Raw genomic sequence first — 19,814 nt, forward strand, 5'->3', positions numbered from 1 at the left:
GGCTATTGGCGAAGAGGGTCCTGTGGGTGCGAGATGCTGGGCAGGGAGCAATGCTGAACTTACCCGCTAGAATCCCAGCATGTGGGGACAGTCTCTCTCTGACTGGGGGGTTTCCCAGGGGACAGTTGGGCTGGGCAGGGGAGGCCAATGAGGCCGGCCCAGCTGGCTCCTGGTAGCACCCCTGTGATCATAGACTGGGATCAAACCCACCTGCATCACTGGTTGTGCCCCTGGCACATAGCAGCCCATGGAGTGAGGGAAGATAGCACTGCCAAAGGGCTGCCACCAGCTACAGCCACTCTGAACCATGGCAAACCTCCCTCAGTGGGGTGGGGTGCGTGTTGGCACAATTTAAAGGGCCCTGGCTCCTCCCACATCCCCTTCCACCAATCACTGCACTTCTCTTCGCCTGCCTCATTACCCCGCCTCCAAGTTACCAGTTTCCATCCTTTACTGGGGCAGGTTAGTAAAAGCCCCAGCTGCCAGGGCTTCACCCTTTGCTGCCTCTAGCAGCACAAAGGGGCAACGAGGAGCGCTCCCAGTGCCAGCCAATCCAAAGGACATCAGCACTTGACCTGCCTCCACCTGTCCGCATGGCCCCTCTTGGTGACCAGCCCTACCACAAACGTGCTCCAGGGGATGCTGGCCTGGAGGTCTCTGTACCTTGAGCATGGATCCATTCTGGAAGACGTGCTGCTCGTCGCATACCACGCAGTATTCGTTCAGGGTGGGGATCCGCTGCTCTGCATACTTCATTATCTGTGCAGCGAGGCCGTAGTGAGCCAGGACCATCCACGCACCCCAGCACAAGCCACCCTCTCCACACTGAGCCACAGGATGAGCATACTCCAAGCCAGGCAACACTTCCCATCCCGGGGCAAACGGCGGGTCCAGGCCGTTTATTAGCACTGAGCTGTCTCTGTCCTGTCCCACCTGCTGACCTGGGCTCCTGCCTGGGCAGAATTCACCACCTCCCATGGAGCTACCCCCAGGATGTGCCTCTATCTGAGCTAGGACCAGACCACTTCTCAACTCAAGGGGCAGGATCAGAACAGGTGTGGGCGGGCGCAAAACAGCAGAGCTGGCCCTGCTTAGGCAGGGCCATGTCTCGGCTCCCTGGAGGTGTGTACCACACGGGGCAGGGCTGAACACGTGGCCAGCTCGCTCCCTGGAGGCTGCGTGTCAGGCCAGATACCTGTGTTAATGTGGGAACCATGGCTCAGGCGGAGAGTTCCCAGCAGCCAGCACTGGGTAGAAGAATGCTGACCAGTGCGCCCTTCCCCAGGCCTCAAACGGTCAGCTAGGAAATGCTCAGCTCTGCTGGCTCAGCTCCGAGGAACAAAGCCCCCCATGCTGCCAGCCCACAGCAGGGTGGAGAGCTGCCCTGCAACCCACAGATCTGGGGGGAGCGCTAGGGGTTCAGAGATGGGACCTTTGAGGATTCTGACCCAGCGCACTGGGAAGAGCCGCTCCAGGCTCTGGGGTCATGTTACCTAACGGGTCATGTTACCTAACGTGTTACAAACACCTCTTTTCTCCTGGTGAGACAAGGCCTGGCAGGGGAATCCCTTATTGGCTGAGGGAATCCTGTCCTGTGACGGTAACACCATCACAGACACCGGGGAGGAGTGCAAACAGACCACGCTATGGCCTTGCGGATGGGGCTCTGTCCCCAAAGACAAAAGCCTGTGGGCTGCCCATGTGCCAGGAACATCCATGAGAGTAGGACTGTAGCCTTGCAAAGCCAGGACTGGCCCCATGGAGGGGGGTTAATCAAAGATTTTTCCCTATTGACTGACACCCCGGAGGTTGAATTCCTCCACCAGAACAGACCCTTCCTCCACCGGAGAGGGCCCTCGCCCTCCAACCCAGCCTGAGGCCTGGTCTCACCTGGGAGCTCAGCTGAGTTTACGTCGAGTGGAGAAATGGAGCTCAAGGCATTAACCTGCATCCACACAAGGGAAAGGCAATGAAGTGAGGCTGACCCAGCTGGCTCCTGGTAGCTAAGCCTGACCCTGCTCCTAGCCAAGACAAGCGTCGAGAGCAAGAAGGCCCTGTCTCCAGGGCCTAGCACACCTGGGCCTCTCCCAGCAGGCAGCAGCCGCCTATGAAAGGGGCCAGGCTGGAGGGGGGCAAGCAGGAGGAGAGGCCAGGCGAGGAGTTCTCAGGGGCCCCCAGTTAGCGACCGTGGTTTACCTGGACGAGAAATCCATATTCCAGTGTGGGGATGTTCTTGCAATGGCCGCCGACCTGCAGAGGGCACACAAACCCGACCCAGCCACGTTACCCTCCATTCCTGGCCCATGGGCCATCGTGCCCCTCAGTGTAGGCTGGCAGAGGGGGGAGCAGCCCAGAGGGCTCTGCGCTCACCCTCCCCTTTGCCGCATGGGATCTCATGCCAGATGGCTGAGGATGTTGGGCTCTGCTCCTCATCTACCCCAGTACCTTACTGCACCCTTCCAAGGGGTGATATTCACCTGGGGTGGTTCAGCAGGCACTGTGCCAGGGTGCACTGAGACCCCATCCCGGGGCAGAGCTCTTCTGCTAACTGCCCCTGCTTCTCGCCACCCTCGGCAGAAAGGAGGGGAGAGTGGCTCCCGGGCCAAGGGAACTAGGGAGCTAAGCCAGAGGAGGTCCTGGCGCATAGGCACTAACTCTCTGGATGCTACGGAGCTGAAGCATCCAGAAAAAAAATTAGTGGGTGCTCAGCACTATCAGCACCGATCAGCTGTTTGGTGGGGCCTCCAACCAGCTGTTCAGCCGCTGGCAGAGGCCCTTGGGGGAGGGCAGAGAGCAGCAAGCAGCGGGGGCCTCGGGGGAAAGGATGGAGAGGGGGCAGGAAGACGTGGGGCGAGGGCAGGGCCTTGGGGAAAGGGGTGGAGTGGGGGCAGGGCCAGGGGCGAAGCAAGGGTGGAGCATCCCCCGGGGGAAAATAAAAGCCAGCGCCTGTGTCCCAGGGGAAGAAGGGCCACGCTCCAGGAGGCGGCTTCGGCTGAGGGGCCCGTCATATCATTGCTGCTGAGTTCCCAGTGAAGACATGCCCCAGGAAAAGGGTGCATTAGGACACTGACTCAGGGCCTGGCTGCTCCGCTGGCAAGAAGGGAGGGCTCCCAGCTCCCAGACGGCGGGGTGCTGACAAGCAATAGCACGTGCTATCACAGCCCGAGTGCAGCCACACGTCCCCAGAGCAGCCCCATCCGGGAGAGATGGAGGAATGGTACGCATGGAATGAGGCGGCGCAGGTGCCAGGCCAAACCAGGTTGCTGTTATCCCTGTTGGCCCCAGGATCTGCTGGAGCTGCCAGGCTGCTTCCCAGCAGGGCCAGGAGCTCTGCTGCCACGCACAGTGTATTCTGAACAGGCCTCGTTTCAACAGGCTGCCTGGTGACCATGGCGGGGGAGCCGGCCTGTGCCCCGGGGAACCCCCCAGATGCTGAAGTGAGGAAGAGTGGGAGGCAAACCTGCATGACCATTAGCAGGGGGAGCACGCTCCAGATCAGTGTGAGCAAAACCCACCCAGAGCCAAGGCAGGGGGACGCAGAGGAAACCCACCAGGATGTTGAATGGGGCGACACCTGCCTGGGTGCTGGGGGGGTAGCCGAACACCTCCACCTTAGGGTTCTTCATGGTGCAGGAGATGGAACGGTTCATAAGGCGATTGACGCGGAGCTCTGGCACCCCCAGCTTGCCCTTCAGCATGGAGTCCTGGATGATGGGGAAGCTGGGAGACCTGGGGAGACAGAGGGAGCCATGAGCCAGCCAGGGGGCCAGCCAGCGCACAGGGAGAAGGCGGGGTGGGGAGTAACGCAGTATGGGCAAGGGGAGAGCAGCGCGGCGTCTGGAGGCCTGTGCCAGTCCGGCGCAGACAGAGCCAGCGGCACAGCTCAGGGGTCATAAAGTGCTGGCTCGGGGGGGAGAGCAGCAAGAAGGGGTGCCAGCCCCAGGGCCTGGTGATCAGTGCCCCCTGCATGCCTGTGGAGGCCTGAGCATGCTCCCAGTGTCAGTCACTTGCTCCCGGGCCAAGAGGAGCTGGGAGTGCTACCGAGGCAGCCTGTGCCTACCCCTCTTGCAAGACTCACCAGCTGCGGGGTCCGGAGAGCCACTGGTGAGCTCTACCCACCCCCCAGCAATAAGGAGGGGATGGCTGAGCATTGTCCACAGTTCGCTGGCCTTTAGCGCCCTGGCGCAGCCTGCCTGGCACAGGACATCCCAAAGAGCAGAGCAGAGGCAGGCCTGACACCGTCAGGGACAGCACCAACGAACGCACTGACACAGCACCAGCCCAGCCAGCACCCCGGCACAGGTGGGCAAACTGCAGCACAGAGCATGGCAGTGACTCCTGTCCGGCACAGCGCCCAGGGAGGCTCCTGGGCTGACGAGGCAGCAAATGAAATCTCCCCCGGCAGCCTGTGGGCGTGGCAGAGGGCCAGGCAGCATGTGAGTCCCACCACACGCACACTGACAGACTAAACGCAGAGTAGGAACTGACGGGGGTAGGGGACGACCCTGGGATCACAGTTCAGAGAGAGCCGTGCTCAGGGAGGGAGCTGGGCCGGAGACAGTCCCAGGTCAGCAGCGGGAGCCTTACTTGGGGATGGGAGAGAAGATGCTGAGGCCCGCTCGGAATTTCTTGATAGTGCCACTCGACTTGAACCAGCTGTGCCGCTTCTCCTGCTGGGTCTTCAGGAAATCGTTGCTGAGGTGTTTCCATTGCTGGGATGTGAACATTCCCAGGATCCTGGGGGGAAGAGCCAGAGGTGACTTCCCAGGCCGGATGAGGTCAGCCAGCCAGCGCTCGGATTATAGGGAAGGGCACGAACGCCACACCTGGAACATTACTAGGGGTCAGGTCTGATGGGGATCAGGGACCTCCTCTAATTCAGGGACCTCATTTAAAGCAGTGACTGGAGCTCACCAGCTCACTTTGCATGGCTCTCCACCAGATGGTGACAGTCTCCACTCAGCGTGGGCTGGAGCACGGACAGGTGCATGGCACCACAGCCCTTTGCCAATCCCCTGTGCCATCCGTCCCCTGGCGAATCGCTCTGGTCACAGCACAGCGCCATGGTTCCCGCCCAGCAAACCCCTCAGCAATCCAAAGGAACCCTAGTGCCCTGGGCTTTGTGCTCATGTCTGTCTCCTGTGGAACATTCTGGCCTCAGGGAGTGTCATAAATATAAAGGGAAGGGTAAACCCCTTTAAAATCCCTCCTGGCCAGAGGAAAAATCCTCTCACCTGTAAAGGGTTAAGAAGCTAAAGGTAACCTCGCTGGCACCTGACCAAAATGACCAATGAGGAGACAAGATACTTTCAAAAGCTGGGAGGAGGGAGAGAAACAAAGGGTCTGTGTCTGTGTCTGTCTGTCTGCTGCTTTTGCTGGGGATAGACCAGGAATGGAGTCTTAGAACTTTAGTAAGTAATCTAGCTAGGTATGCGTTAGATTATGATTTCTTTAAATGGCTGAGAAAAGAATTGTGCTGAATAGAATGACTATTCCTGTCTGTGTGTCTTTTTTGTAACTTAAAGTTTTGCCTAGAGGGATTCTCTATGTTTTGAATCCAATTACCCTGTAAGGTATCTACCATCCTGATTTTACAGAGGTGATTCCTTTATTTCTATTTACTTCTATTAAAAGTCTTCTTGTAAGAAAACTGAATGCTTTTTCATTGTTCTCAGATCCAAGGGTTTGGGTCTGTGGTCACCTATGCAAATTGCTGAGGATTTTTATCAAACCTTTCCCAGGAAGTGGGGTGTAAGGGTTGGGAGGATTTTGGGGGGGAAAGACGTGTCCAAACTACGTTTCCCAGTAAACCCAGTTAGAGTTTGGTGGTGGCAGTGGATATTCCAGGGGCAAAGGATAAAATTAATTTGTACCTTGGGGAAGTTTTAACCTAAGCTGGTGAAAGTAAGCTTGGGAGGTTTTCATGCAGGTCCCCACATCTGTACCCTAGAGTTCAGAGTGGGGGAGGAAACTTGACAGGGAGTCATTGAGAGATGGGAGCCCAAGAGTCCAGATCCCATGGCATTTCAGCCCTGGCTAGGGCTCCTCACTGCATTAAAAAGGCCTGTGAGAAATTCAGACCAATAAACATAAATACAACCTGCCAACCCTGTATCCTGCCTGGCTGCCCCTTCTGCACTAACAGGCACTCACAGAGTCCAGCATCCTAAAGCCAGAAGGGACCGTTGTGATCATCTTGCCGGGTCTCCCTTACAACCCAGGCCAGGGGACATCCCTGTTACCCCCTGTGTGAACCAGAGCAGGGCTGGTAGACAAACAGCCAGTCTTGGTTTACAAATGGCCAGGGATGGAGAATCCACCATGACCCTGGGTAAATTGTTCCAACAGTTCATTCCCTCACTGTTAGAAACGTACATCTTATTTCCAGGCTGTACCTGTCTGGCTTCAACTTCCAGCCATTGGATCTTGTTACACCTTTCTCTGCTCGACTGTAAAAGCCTTTAGCCAGTATTTGTTCCTGTGTAGGTCCTTTAGCCTGTCATCAAGTCACCCTTCAACATTCTCTTTATTAAGCTAAATCGATGGAACTCTTGGAGTCTGTCACTATTATTTAATCCTTCTCGTGGCTCTTCTCTGACCCCTCTCCAATGTATCACCATCCTTCTTGAACTGTGGGCACAGAACTGGACACAGGATTCCAGCAGCACTCACACCAGTGCCAGATACAGAGGTAAGGTAACCTCTCTGCTCCTACTCGTGGTTCCCCTGTTTATACAGCCCAAGATCGTGTTAGCCCTTCTGGCCCCAGCATCGCACTGGCCTAGGGGAAGACGCCCCGACTGTATGTCCTGGTGACAAGCTCACTGGCCTTACTTTTTCAGCTGAAGACCCAATCCGAACCCCTCCTTATTAGACGGCTGGAAAACCTCGATCGATGGCTCTGCAGAGAGATCAGTCAGCTGACATCAATACCAAGCTCCCCTCCTCCCGGGGCACTTTACCCACAGGCAGGAATCCCTTCACCCGGCCCGTTGAGTAGAGCATGGCAGCTGCTTGACCATGCACACCCACACTGAGCCGTGTAGGGCACTTGCAGAACAGGCCATAAACACAAGTAGGCCCCCCACACCTCTGCAGGCAACTAGCCCAGGGCTGACTCAGGGAACAGAATGTTGCCCACTGAATCACCAGCAGCCCATGGCTCCTCCCAAGTGGTCTCCCAGTCAAAGGACTGGCTAAGGCACCCCTCTCCTTGATTTCAAACACTCTGATCGCTGAGCTACAGAGCTCCTGGAGTCCACACACCTTGGTAGCTGAGTGTTAACTAGGCCAGATCGCACTCTGTGGTGCCGCAAATAGGGAGGGGAAAGCCAAATCGCTGCCCAAGTTTAGACAGATTGAATGGATTCCCTCCACAAAGGCTCTGACCCTGTCCAACCTGTCATCCTGGAGGATACACCCACTGGCTGCTCCACATGAGGGCAATTTCCAGGTCAAGAACCCCCGCAACGCCTCGGAAGCGCTGCACAATTTCCAGGGGACTTGGAGGAGTGGAAGCACAGACACCCCCACCCCTAGGGAATCCAACCCCTGCGACTCCCAGGCCAGGGAGAAGGGCTGGCAGGTACCATGGGGGCTGTTTCTCATCATCCCCTTGGAGAGCCTGGGAACGGGGAAGTCCTGAAGCCCTGGATGGTCATTGCAAACCAGGGGATTGGGTCGATATCCATGCAATGGGTCCAGGTGCCTCTCCACAGAGTCCCAATAGCCACTGGGAATGCCATAGTCCAGGGAGGTTTGCAAAGGCCACCCCCACCACAGATGGACCAAGCTACCCCTGGAGCCTGCAGAATTGTGCCAGGGATAATTGTGGCCCACAGATCACGTGGTTAATTATTCCCAGTGGATTCTGCAGTGTAGTGATAATAAAACTGAGCTCTTACAGAGCATCTTTCCTCAGTCAATCGCAAAGCACATTACAACGGAGGGCAGCCTCATTATCCCTGTTTTACAAGATGGGGAAACTGATGTACAGAACGAGGACGTGACCTGCCCAAGGTCACCCAGCAGGCCAGAGCTCAGAATAGAGCCCAGGTCTCCCAAGGCCCAGTCCAGTGCTCTAGTCACTAGCCCACACTGCCTCCAGAATACCCATTTCTTTGGCCGGGATGCTGGACAGGCTATTTGTGGCTGTTCATGTTGCCATGACTATTCAGCACATGATGCAAGGCTCCCTTTCCCTGAGCCAGTCTGACTCAGCATGCTCCATGCTTTTCCCTACAGAGCAGGGATGAAGGGGTGTCCGAACAATCACCCTCTGCCCTAGCTTGCCCTCTGCTTGTGGGCAGGGCAGGGGACAGAATCCTGGGCAGCAGATGAATTGCTGAGGCCAAGGTGTGGTGCTGCCCTGCTGTCGCTCTCTCTGTCCCCCCAGTGTAGGCTGGCACTCACCGGGTCCATCCAGGTACTGGGAGAGGGAGAACCGCAGCCTCAGGACAATGGGTTCGGTCCGTAGTACCTTCCAGGCCGTCGACACCTCCTCCTGCAGAGAGAGCAGAGCTGGGGAAGGGCAGTGAGAGCTGAGGGCTCCCGCTCTTTACTGGAGGGCAGCCGAAGGAGGGCCTGATCCTGGGAAGGGCTGAGTGCTCATAGCCCATCAGCACGATCACTCAGCAGCAGCATCGGCATGCGTCCGGTATCTGGCCACAGTACTGGTGGCCACTGCCAGGGGCCTGCGACTGTTCCTGTCATTGCTCCAGGGCGATGGTTTGGCTTCTCTGGCAGGAGAGCTCCCACGTCTCCCTGCTGCTATGGCTGAGCGCTCCCCAGCAGCCCTTCTGCACTGAGCTATGTCAGACCTCAAAGCGTCCCCACCCCCACCTCTGGGATCCCACTTCTACGCGCCCCCAAACCTCCGGGTAACTCGCAAAACCTGCCACTAACTGCCCATTATCTACCTCTGCCTGCGCTGTGACCCTGAGCCAAGAGTGTCCACAGGGAACGGACATCTACACCCACCGAGTAAAGCAGGAGCAAACGCTGAGTAGGCACAGCTGGATTCAGCCCAGGAACTCTAACGATCTAAGACCGAGCGTGTTTGTATTTCCCAAGCTTTTTGCAAACACAAATCCTCTGGAGACGGGGCACTTTCATCCTGACCAGCGGGCAGGTTTGTACAGGGACAGGTAGAGCTTTATCAGATCTCTGCGGCCACGGGGGAATGCGAGACCCTCTTGGAACCCGAGAGGGAGCTGTCCGTCCGGCGGCAGCGGGTCTGACTGCCAGCTCCTACCCACACGGGAGGGTCGTGCATGGGACCGTCCAACTACTGGGAACGAGCCGCGGGAGCACATGTAACCGCCCGCGGAGAGCCCCAGCACCACTTACATCCAGGAAGCTGATATTGACATGGAGGTCGATGTCCACGTCATCAATGGTCCCATATTCTCTGCAAAGAGACACAGCAAGATTAGGGGCTGGGCCAGAGCCACACACTCAGCTCTGTTGGGATCAGCGTTTCCTTGGGGCGGATCCACCAGCCAGCGCCCAGGAGCATCGAGAGCCCGCCTCTCCTGGTAGGGGATTTATAAACCAGTTGTACAAATGTGGGTGTTCACAGGCATACCAAAAACACCCCACAGCTCCCCCATGGCACAGACACCCACCACAGAACCCCTACAGCACACACACACACCACAGCCCCTCATGGCACAACTCCCCCCCCCAACAACCCCCCAATAGCACAGACACCCACCACAGCCCCACTACAGTACACATACTCCACAGTCCCACCACAGCACACACCCCACAGCCCCCCCATGGCGCACATGCCCTACTGCCCCCCACGGCACACACCCTCCCACAGCCCCACCATGGCAAACAGGCCCTGCAGCCCCCCCACAGAACACTCACACCACGTTTGGTATGTGGGAAAATGATGCAATGATCTCTCACTGAGATGAGCAGCAAACATCTGCACTCCGCGCCGAGGCCCAGCCTGACCCATGCAGCAGGAAATCACAAGTCATAGCTCTTTGGGGAAGAGTCTGTCCATTGGTTCTCTCTGTACAGCACCTAGCACCCTGGGGCTCTCTGCCAGGCCTGGGCCGCTAGGTGCTCCCAATAAGTAATAATGATCGCAAAGCCCTTCCACTGATCCCTGATGCGAGCAACCAGTTACTCACCTCCAGAGAGTGCCTGCTGGCCCACAACCCCCCACAATCCTCTCGGGCACAGCTGGCCAGGCCCCCGTTGGCTGATCCCGGCCATGCTCCCATGGGACACAATCCCATCCTGGATTGCTGGTGTTATTTGCATGGCAGTAGGACCTAGGAGCCCCACTCAGGGATCAGAGCCATCTTGCACTACAGACACGTCAGGAAAAGGCAGCTCCTGCTCCAGACAGCTCCCATGGGCAGGGGCATGTTCCTGAGCCAGGGGCTCTCCAGGCTAGACTGATACGGGAGAGTCAACCTCTCCCACCAGAGGCAAACACGTTCACTCAGGATGGAGGAGAACTGGAATGGTGGGTCCGAAACCCCCCTCCCCCTGCCAAGCTCCTAGTTCTGGATCCAGATGGCTCTATTAGAGATGGGGGCAGGGTGCAAACTCCACAGCCACACCCGAAGAAAGCCCAGGTGTCTCAGTGCAGGCCCACCTCCAATCTCTATATTGGGAAAAACCACAACCCTCACCCAGGCACCCCAAACTCAGATCTGTGCTGGCCCCCAAACGTCCTGGCTGAGGCCCGGCCCTCCTCATGAAATCCCAGTCCAGCAGAGATGCCTGTTCCTGAAGGACCCATACCCCTTGGAGGTTTCCAGGTCTCAGACAAGGGGCTAGGGACAGCCACAGGACCAGAGCTTGCCTTGCCTTGATCATGCCTGCAGGGGGACCAAAGCACCTCCCTTCCTTACTGGCCCGGACAAGGGGCTTCACGCAATCAGGGCCCGGTGCCCCATGCTCCCCAAAGCCACCCAGCCAATTCCCAGGGGCAGGGGAGTGAGTCCGAGGGGATCGATGGCCGTTGGCGCTCCTGGGCCTCTGCGTTCGCCCAGCCCCCCAGCACATCAGTCACACTCGGCTAGACTCCCCAGCCTGGGTCAGGCGTAACGCCTGCCTCCCCAACACCCCAGCACAGAGCCAGGCCCCACCTGCGCCATGCGGCACTTAGGCCAGCAAAAGGTGTGGGAAGGTTCTAGGCAGAGACAGGACTGGCTCTTTGTAACGGCCGTTCCCCGGGGCACACAGCTTTCATCGCCTCTGCCCCCTCCCCCCACAGGGGAGACACGCCATGTATACTCTAGCAAGTCTGGAAGAAAATCTCGCAGAATTGGGGGCCTCTGGCCCAGCCACACATATCATAAAATCATAGAATATCCGGGTTGGAAGGGACCTCAGGGGGTCATCTAGTCCAACCCCCTGCTCAAAGCAGGACCAAGCCCCAACTAAATCACAGTCCTGACGGATCCCCCTGCTCGGCTCTGAGAGCCCAGCCCCTGGGTTAGATGCATTTGAGAAGCGTCTGGTCCTCTCCTCGGGTAAATGGCCCTGTCTTCCGTAGCTAACTGCTGTTCTGCTTCACCAGGGGAAGAACAGCAGGCTCCCCCAGGCCACCACAATGCCTCCCAAGTCTAGTCCCTCCCTCCTCCCCTTTTCCAGACTTCCCGGCTCCTGCTGCTCAGAGCAGGGGAGCAAGAGCCCCTGCATCTTTCCCTGTATTTAGGCAGGAGGCGAGTCGGGGGGGCCCCACTCAGCAGCTTTCCCATCTCCCCAGACGTGCTTGCCCCTCTCAGGGAGGGGGCTACACTCTGTTCTCAGGACCAGCTCCTGCCCACGCAGGCCCATGGCACCAGAGGGTGCTGGCTGATTCAGCCCCACTGCACAGCCAGGGACAGGATTCAGGCAGATGGCTCTGAGAATCACTGCCCTGGGAGTGAAATTCAGTTCAGGCAAACCTCGACCATCCCTGACGGGTTTCTCCAGCCTGGTCTTACAAAGCTCCAGCACTTAACTACCCTTAGAAAGCTCTTCCTAATATCTAACCTATATCTCGCTGCAGATTAAGCCCATTTCTTCTTGTCTTACCTTGAGCAGACACGAAGAACAACTGATCACCCTCCTCTTTATAACCTTCAACATATCTGAAGACTGTTCATGGCTGTGACTCTTTTCCCTCTGACTAGAGAGAGGTCCAGACCAACCCCGCATCCAAATGCAGCCTGGACCTGTCTCTACTTCTGATTGGGTCATTCATACCCTCACGAAGAGGACATGGTTCACAGCAAAGCTGGCACCATCTCCGCCCTTTGCAACAAGCTCCCACATAAGCCTGGGGTGCAGATCCCAGCGCCAATCAGCACTTTAGGTGGGTTTTCTGCACCTCCCCATCCTAGCAGCTCAGATTCTTGTCCCAGTGTGAATCCTCTTCCTCTCCCCATCTCTGACGCATAAGCAGGGGCTCTGGGTATTCCCCATCCTGGCATCCCAGTGAGGAGATGCAGGGAATGTGCTGCCCTCAATGGACAAGCTGTGATCTCCGCTCACCAGTGCAGGGAGGAGAGCGGCTCAGTCAGTGCAGCCCCCATGGGGCAACCAGGAGGAAGCTGCTGCCCGGGGCTGAGTCCCGTCCGCCCTACGCACCTGACAGACACAGAGTTCTCACTGTAGATCTCCTTCACCGCCTCAATGTCAGCATCCAGCTGTGGGTGTCGATACAGATCCGCCGCGCAGGTCCCCTGCAACACACCGCAAGAGCGAGGAGGGGAGGGAGTTCAGACAGGGGCTACAGCCAGCATCAGTGCACTGGGCCCGAGCTAGGCATATAGCAGTGGGGGCTGCAGGTCAGGACTGAGGTGCACTGACAAAGGTGGGGGCTGGGACAGGGGCCAGGGTTTAGCTCAGGCTTCAGATGCACTGGCAGAGGCCCAGGATTTCCTGGCAGTGGGAGCTGCGGGGGAGGACTGAGGGGCATCGCCACACCTGCCTCCCAGCCATGCAGTGAGACTGTCACAGCTCCAGACACTGACCTCCACTGCAATCAGAACAAGTTCCCCATGCCAATCCCACTGGATACGCTGCCCTGGCACACAGCAGAGGGCCTCGAACACCGCCACGCCAGTTTCAGCACCACACCGTGGCCCCCAGGGGCAGCCAGCCGATCACCCAGCTCCTTACCTGGACTCCATAGAGGAATTCTTCTGACTCATTGTCTCCATCCGAATCATCGTCAGTCCAGTACTGGCCTTTGATGTCCTGTGAGAAGAGGCTGTTAGTGTTTATAAGCCACAGCCAGAGCCTTGGGCCATGGCCACCTCACTCACACCCAGCTCAGAGCAGAAGGGTCAGTTTGCCAGGCCAGGGCAGAGGGGACCAAAGTGTCTGGTATGGCCTTCATCTCCAGAGCACCTCAGAGCCATTCATGGGGTCTCGCATCAGCCCCTTGGAGGAGGGGCTATTACCGCCAGGTTACAGTTCATAGACTAACAGACTTTAAGGTCAAAAAGAACCATCATGAATGATCATCTAGTCTGACCTCCTGCACAACACAGGCCCCAGCATCTCACCCACTCACTCCTGTGACAGACCTCTAACCTCTGGCTGAGTTACTGAAGTCCTCAAATCATGATATAAAGACTCCAAGTTAAAGAGAATCCACCATTTACACTAGTATAAACCTGCAAGTGACCCATGCTGCAGAGGAAGGCAAAAAAACTCCCGGGTCTCAGCCAATCTGACTGGGGGGAAATTCCTTCCTGACCCCAAACATGGTGATCAGCTGAAGCCTGAGCATGTGGTCAAGACCCACCAGCCAGACTTTAGTAACTCAGAGCCCTGCCCATCTAGTGTCCCATCACCAGCCATTGGGGATATTTGCTGCTAGCAGCCACCAATGGGCCACATGCCATTGTAGGCAGTCCCATCATACCAGCCCCTCCATAAACTTATCAAGCTCAGTCTTGAAGCCAGTTAGGTTTTTTGCCCCCATTGCTCCCCTTGGCAGGCTGTTCCAGAACTTCACTCCTCTGAGAGTTAGAAACCTTCATCTAATTTCAAGCCTAAACTTGTTGCTGGCCAGTTTATAGCCATTTGTTCTTGTGTCAGCACTGGCATTTAACTTAAATAACTCCTCCCTCCCTGGTATTTATCCTCTGATGTATTTATAGGGAGCAATCCTATCTCCCCTCAGCCTTCATTTGGTCAGGCTAAACAAGCCAAGCTCTTTGAGTCTCCTCTCCTAAGGTAAGTTTTCCATTCCTCACAACATCCTAGTAGCCCTTCTCTGCACCTGTTCCAGTTTGAATTCATCTTCCCTAAGCCTGAGAGACCAGAATTGCACACAGTATTCCAGATGAGGTCTCACCAGTGCCTTGTATAACAATACAGTACTAACACTTCCCTGTCTCTACTGGAAATACCTCGCCTGATGCGTCCTAGGACTGCATTAGCCTTTTTCACGGCTGCATCACATTGACAGCTCACAGTCATCCTGTGATCAACCAGTGCATCCAATGAAGTGGGTTTTAGCCCACGAAAGCTTATGCTCAAATAAATTTGTTAGTCCCTAAGGTGCCACAAGTACTCCTGTTCTTTTTGCGGATACAGACTAACATGGCTGCTACTCTGAAACAATACACCCAAGTATTTTTCCTCCTCTATCACTTCCAACTGATATATCCCCAGCTTCTAGCAAACCCCAGGATTGGGGAGAGGAAGAGGTTTGCCCAGTGTCACTTGTGGCTGAACAGGAAACTGAATGCAGGTCTGCTGAGTTCCCCTCCGGTGCCCTGCCCACTGGGCACAGCTCTGACCTGGTCCCACTGGCCAACCGGTGATAGCACTTCCCCTCCACACACTTGTCCAGACCAGATCAGTTACCAAGGGGCCTGTGCCCTTTCCTGACCCTTCTCAGTGGATACAGGCGGCCGGAATTGTGGCTTGTTTTCCATAAGGAGAGAGAGAGGGTCTCAGGAATGGCCTGCCGTATTTTCCCTATAGGGCAGGAGGTCCCTCTGTGTGGAGCCAGAGATGGGGACTGGGAACTCACTCAGCCCTTAGCTAGATGGGGCTGCTGGACCTTTAACAAAAGAGCTTTTCTCCCACCAGTTTGTCAGGTGTTTGAGTGAATTGAGAGTTAACAAAAGACCCAGCATTTGAAACCAAAGGTTCTCTCCAGTTTTCCCACTGTGGGCCAAATGCTAATACTGTTCCATTCTAGTTCTTCCACTGTGCTCATCCCTCATTATCCCCCATGAGACTATCACACAGACACTCCCCACAGCCCAGCCCAGCTCCCAGGCCCCTGGCAGCTACAACATTCACTAACATGGAAGAATGACATTAGGGAAGCATTCAATATATTTTTAGCTTCTTTTGATGCAATTTATCTGCTGGAAGTAGCAAGGAGGAACCAGCATCGTGGGACCAGCCAGCTCTCCACACACCACCAGCGAATGCTCAGCAAACTATTGGCATTAAATTAACTTCCCCTCTCCATTAATTGGGGGCAGGAGCAACATTTTTAAAGCATCTGTGTCACCTGAGAACCTACACCCCATTCAAATCAATGGAACTGAGGCTCCTAAGTCACCTAGGTGCATTTGAAAATGTTGCCAGGTGTCTGTAATGTCACCTGCCAGTCAAAGATTCCAAGCCCAGAACGGACCACTGTGATCAGCCAGTCTGACCTCCCGTATAGCACAGGCCAGAGAACTGCCCCCAAAATAACGCCTAGAATCCACTACGACCCTTATTCCTAGAATCCACCACGACCCCCAGTGGTTAATTCCCCTCACTGTTACAAATTTACCCTTTATTGCCAGTCTGAATTTGTCTCGCCTCAACTTCCAGCCATTGGATCGTGTTAGACCTACCTCTGCTAGACCAAAGAGCCCATTATTAAATATTTGTTCCCCATATAGGCTGTAATCAAGCCACCTTTTAACTTTCTCTTTGTTAAGCTATATGAGAGACAAGATGGGTGAGGTAATATCTTTCACTGTACCCACTTATTCTTTGTTATCCATAGACAAAGCTTTGAAAATAGCAAAACCAAGCAGCGAAAAAGTGTAAAAGAATAAAATGAACTTTGGGGCCATGTGGATGCACCACATAGGAGCCAAAAATGACACAAGCCACACTGCTTGTGCGAGTCTCCTTTAAAAAAATGGCTGCTTTGTTTTCCTTCTCAAGTACATACAACAATGACACCCTCCCGCACCTTGTGTCTACCCTGTTGACAGAGATTGTACACTCTCCATGGCTGGGACCACCTCTTACTCTCTGTACTTCAGTGCCAAGCACAATGGGGCCCTGCTCTCAGCTGCCATCTTTAGATGCTACTTATTAGAAATGTGTTATTAATTAACAATACAGTGATGGACCAGGGAAGCAGAAAAAAGCCATGCCAATTATTTTATTATTATTTCCCGAAGCCCCTAGAGCTCTAGGCATGAAGCATCATGCTAGGTCCCGTACAAACACAGAACAGACCAATTGTATTTAGAGGGGGGGAAAACAGGCTTGGGAGTAGTGCAGAGCAGAATCGGGCCCTTCATATCTTCAGAGCTAGGAGCCCCCGTCCAAGTGCTCTGGGACATTTGCAAACCCACCAGTCCCTCCCTACATTGGGGTACTCTTCTTCCCATGGCGACTGCTAGAGGCCCTGTGGTTAGGAGCCAGGTCTAAGCCCAGTTTCTCTAGGGAGAAATTCCAAGAGCCAGATTCCCAAAGCCACAGAGATAACAGTCAGTTTAGGAGAAAAGAAGGAAGGACAAAAAGGGGAAAGGAAAACAGAGTGGGGGACAGAGAACAGGTGGCAAGGGAGGAGTGAGATGGACCTGCTTTGGCCACTGAGCAACGAAAACAAGAAAGATGGAAAACAGTCAGAAAGATAAAGAGATAGGCAAGAAAAGACAGGATGGAAGAGGCCATGAGGGAGGAGGGAGGGAGGAACGAGAGGGAGTGAGTACAAAGAAGCCACACCCCAAATGGCAAGCCATGCCCATCTGTGTGACTGGTGTGCAGCCGGCCTGCTATCCTTTGCCAAGCTAGCCACTCTCTGGGAACCCCTGATCTCGTGCTCTGGACCCCGACAGCCTCACTTGTCCACACCACCCCTGACTGTGCCCCCCCCACTCCCCCACCTCAGCACCATCTCTCCACGCTGGGAGGCTGGGGGAGCCAGAGCATCATGAGCCTTGGGTTGACCCCCTCCCCACATTCGCCCCTTGTTTCCCTCCATGCTGCTTTCCCACACCCCACGCCCGCACCCCTGGGCTTTCCCCCGTAGCAGCAGCCCGGTGGCCGTGGCTACGCTGGGCTGGGGCTCCTGCTTGCCTGCCCGTCCCTCTGCCACACCCCGCTCACCATTTGCTTTGTGGTTCCCGGGCACTCCTCTGTCAGGCTAGGCCTCTCCCCTCCATGACACCAGGCGGCCTGGAAAGAGCGAGCCAGGCATCCAGGCAGCGTCAGGCCTTGACGTCAGGGCTGAGATCCGGGCTGGAGAGTATCTTCTGCTGTTTCCAGGCAACCGAGTCCCTGGCCTCTAAAAGGCAGCCAGCACCGTGGTTACGTCAGCGCTGTGCAGCAGGGGCTCGGGTGCTGCTCCAAACACTGCCGGCCCTGCACGGCAAACGCAGGTATTGCAGACAGAAAGGAGAGACCGGGGACATGGCATAGGTGCCTCGGCCCCCAGGCAGAACCACTGGCACCCCTCGCACCTGGGATCCTGCCTTCACCCTCCTGCGTCGCAAGCCAGGAATGAATCCTGCTTCACTCCCATGCCCGGGGGAGAGAGGGCTCGCTTTCACATGGCAGGAACATAGGCCCATGCCGCCCCACTGTGCCCGGGGAACACACACAGGGCAAAGCGGGTGCAGCAGGACAAGCGCCCAGCCCCTTGCAGGGCGCTGGGCTGGTACCTTGGGCAACTGGGAGGCAGGGGAACCTTTCCTCTGGAGTATTTAACCTTCCTCGTCCCCACGGAGTGAGTGTGACACATGGCATGGCCCAGGCGGCAGGGGTCAGGGGCCCTGCACTGGCCAGTCCACACGAGGGTGTGACAGCAGCTAGGGCAGCGGTTCTCAGCCTATCTGCAAACCTGGATGGCTTGTCATGCCCCAGAGACACTCCCCCCCGAGATGCCCCCAGACCCGATGCACACCAGAGGTCCATCCAAGGGGGCTCGGAGGAAAGATTCTAGATGCTCTGGCCAGATATGAACAGGGGGACCACCCCACACATCTGCAACTGGAGAGAGAGGCAAGTCAAGACACCCCAAAACAAACAGCCCCCCAGCTCATGGAGGGCAGAGGATAAGGGCTAGGGGGGATTTGAGGGCCTGGAAGTGGAATGGAGAGATTGAGGGGTGCAGTGAGGAAGGAATTAAGGGTTCTGGGAAGGCTGGGGAAGGAACTGGGGGGCGGAGGGATATAGGGGTATGGTGAGGGACTGGGGGAAGGATCTGGGGGCAGAGGGGTGGCAAGCTGATTGTTCCCCAAAAAGCAGAACCTCCCACACATGGCTCCTGGGTTGGGGGCAGTTTAAGTCCTGGGGGAAAAGTGAGGGGCTGGGAGGAGTTGGGGGGCTGAAGAGGCTGGGGTGCAGTGGGGGAGGAGCCTGGCTGTGCAGCGGGGGGAACATCGGGGTGCCCAGGCTGGGGGGACAGGACAGCGCATATGGAAGATGGGGTGTCACCAAGCTGCAGGGCAGGGGGAACACCAAAGGGCCGATACATACTGGGGAACATGACACCAACCGCTCCCTCCTGGCCCAGCCCATGGAGCTGGCATAGCTCGGCTCCCCGCTCTGGGCGTGCGAGCTCCAAGGCCGCAGCACTGCTAAATTTTGGCTCAGCCGTGGGCGGCGTTGCAACCTGGCGAAGGGGTGGCAGTGGCTCTCCCTCACACTTGGCCCAGATGGCCCTCCCCACCACCAGGACGGAGTGGTGGCCAGGCCAAACCTGAGCAGCCTTGTGACCCCGCGCACCAGGCTGCAAGGCCCAGAGTGGGGAGCCGAACCCAACCAGCCCCACAGCCCTGGGACGCTCTCTGGAGAGCCGATGTTGAGTGGTGAGGCCAGGGTAAGAACACCTGGGCGAGAGGCTGGCTGTATGTAGACGGGCCAGGCTGGTTCCACAGACCTGGAGGGAAGGGTTGGCCAGCCTATTGAGTGAGAGGCTGGAAAAGGGTGTTGGAACCCACCATTCGTTAGACCGCGACTAAGCAGGCCGCAACAGCCTCCTCCTGCTTTCCCCTGTAACACCCAGCCCAACCAGCAGGGGGCACATGCAGCCACTCCTCCCCAGGGGCAGTGGCCACTGCACCTGGACTATGGAGATTGCCCAGTTTAGCAGAGTGCAGGAGCACCCAGCCGCAGCAATGCTACAGCGCTGGGGTATTCCAGCCCCAGTGCTGCAGTAAGAGTCCTGACAATATGGTAATATTGGTAAACAATCCCAGTCCCCTCTGCTGAAATGCAGCCACCTCTGGGGCAGAGCATGCCAGCTGTTTAATGGCACACAGTAACAGCACACAGCAGTTTGAAATCCCGCAGCCAGCTGAAACTACAGGACCAACCGGGAATCTAGACAAGGACCAATATTCCTTCCATGGCAAAGAATGCCCAAACAACAGGCCCACAAGCCACCTACTCCAACAGGCCCACACCCACCTATCACCCTACTACCCAACATGCCCAGTCACCCAACCACCCGACTCGCCCACACCTGCCAGTTACCCAATCACCTGACTTGCCCAAACCCACCAGTCACCCATCCACCTGACACACCCACACCTGCCAGTCACCCAACCACCCAACTCACCCGCAACTGCCAGTCACCCAAACACCCAACA

At 56.4% G+C, this 19,814-nt stretch overlaps 1 protein-coding gene across 14 annotated transcripts in view; it reads right to left on the reverse strand.

Moving 5' to 3' along the window:
* The window catches only part of PARP6 (poly(ADP-ribose) polymerase family member 6), a 51,838-nt gene that overhangs the window by 24,273 nt on the left and 7,751 nt on the right, over positions 1-19,814 (reverse strand). For 10 of the 14 annotated variants that reach the window (XR_014713368.1, XR_014713369.1, XR_014713370.1 and 7 more), the window contains exons 2-11: positions 17,329-17,583; positions 13,138-13,215; positions 12,604-12,698; positions 9,349-9,409; positions 8,413-8,503; positions 6,835-6,901; positions 4,588-4,737; positions 3,552-3,729; positions 2,197-2,250; positions 664-759 (exon numbers count right to left, since the gene is read on the reverse strand). Coding sequence is in view for 11 of the 14 variants with exons in the window: in XM_084641698.1 (XP_084497824.1) it covers positions 664-759; positions 2,197-2,250; positions 3,552-3,729; positions 4,588-4,737; positions 6,835-6,901; positions 8,413-8,503; positions 9,349-9,409; positions 12,604-12,698; positions 13,138-13,215; positions 17,329-17,331 (873 nt within the window). In the remaining 3 variants the exon portion in view is untranslated. The remainder of the gene's footprint in view (positions 1-663; positions 760-2,196; positions 2,251-3,551; positions 3,730-4,587; positions 4,738-6,834; positions 6,902-8,412; positions 8,504-9,348; positions 9,410-12,603; positions 12,699-13,137; positions 13,216-17,328; positions 17,584-19,814) is intronic. The other 4 variants (XM_084641707.1, XM_084641706.1, XM_084641705.1 and 1 more) reach the window with 2 other exon arrangements.

The sequence above is a fragment of the Lepidochelys olivacea genome (assembly GCF_965140295.1).
Source record: "Lepidochelys olivacea isolate rLepOli2 genome assembly, chromosome: 10".
NCBI lineage: Eukaryota > Metazoa > Chordata > Testudines > Cheloniidae > Lepidochelys > Lepidochelys olivacea.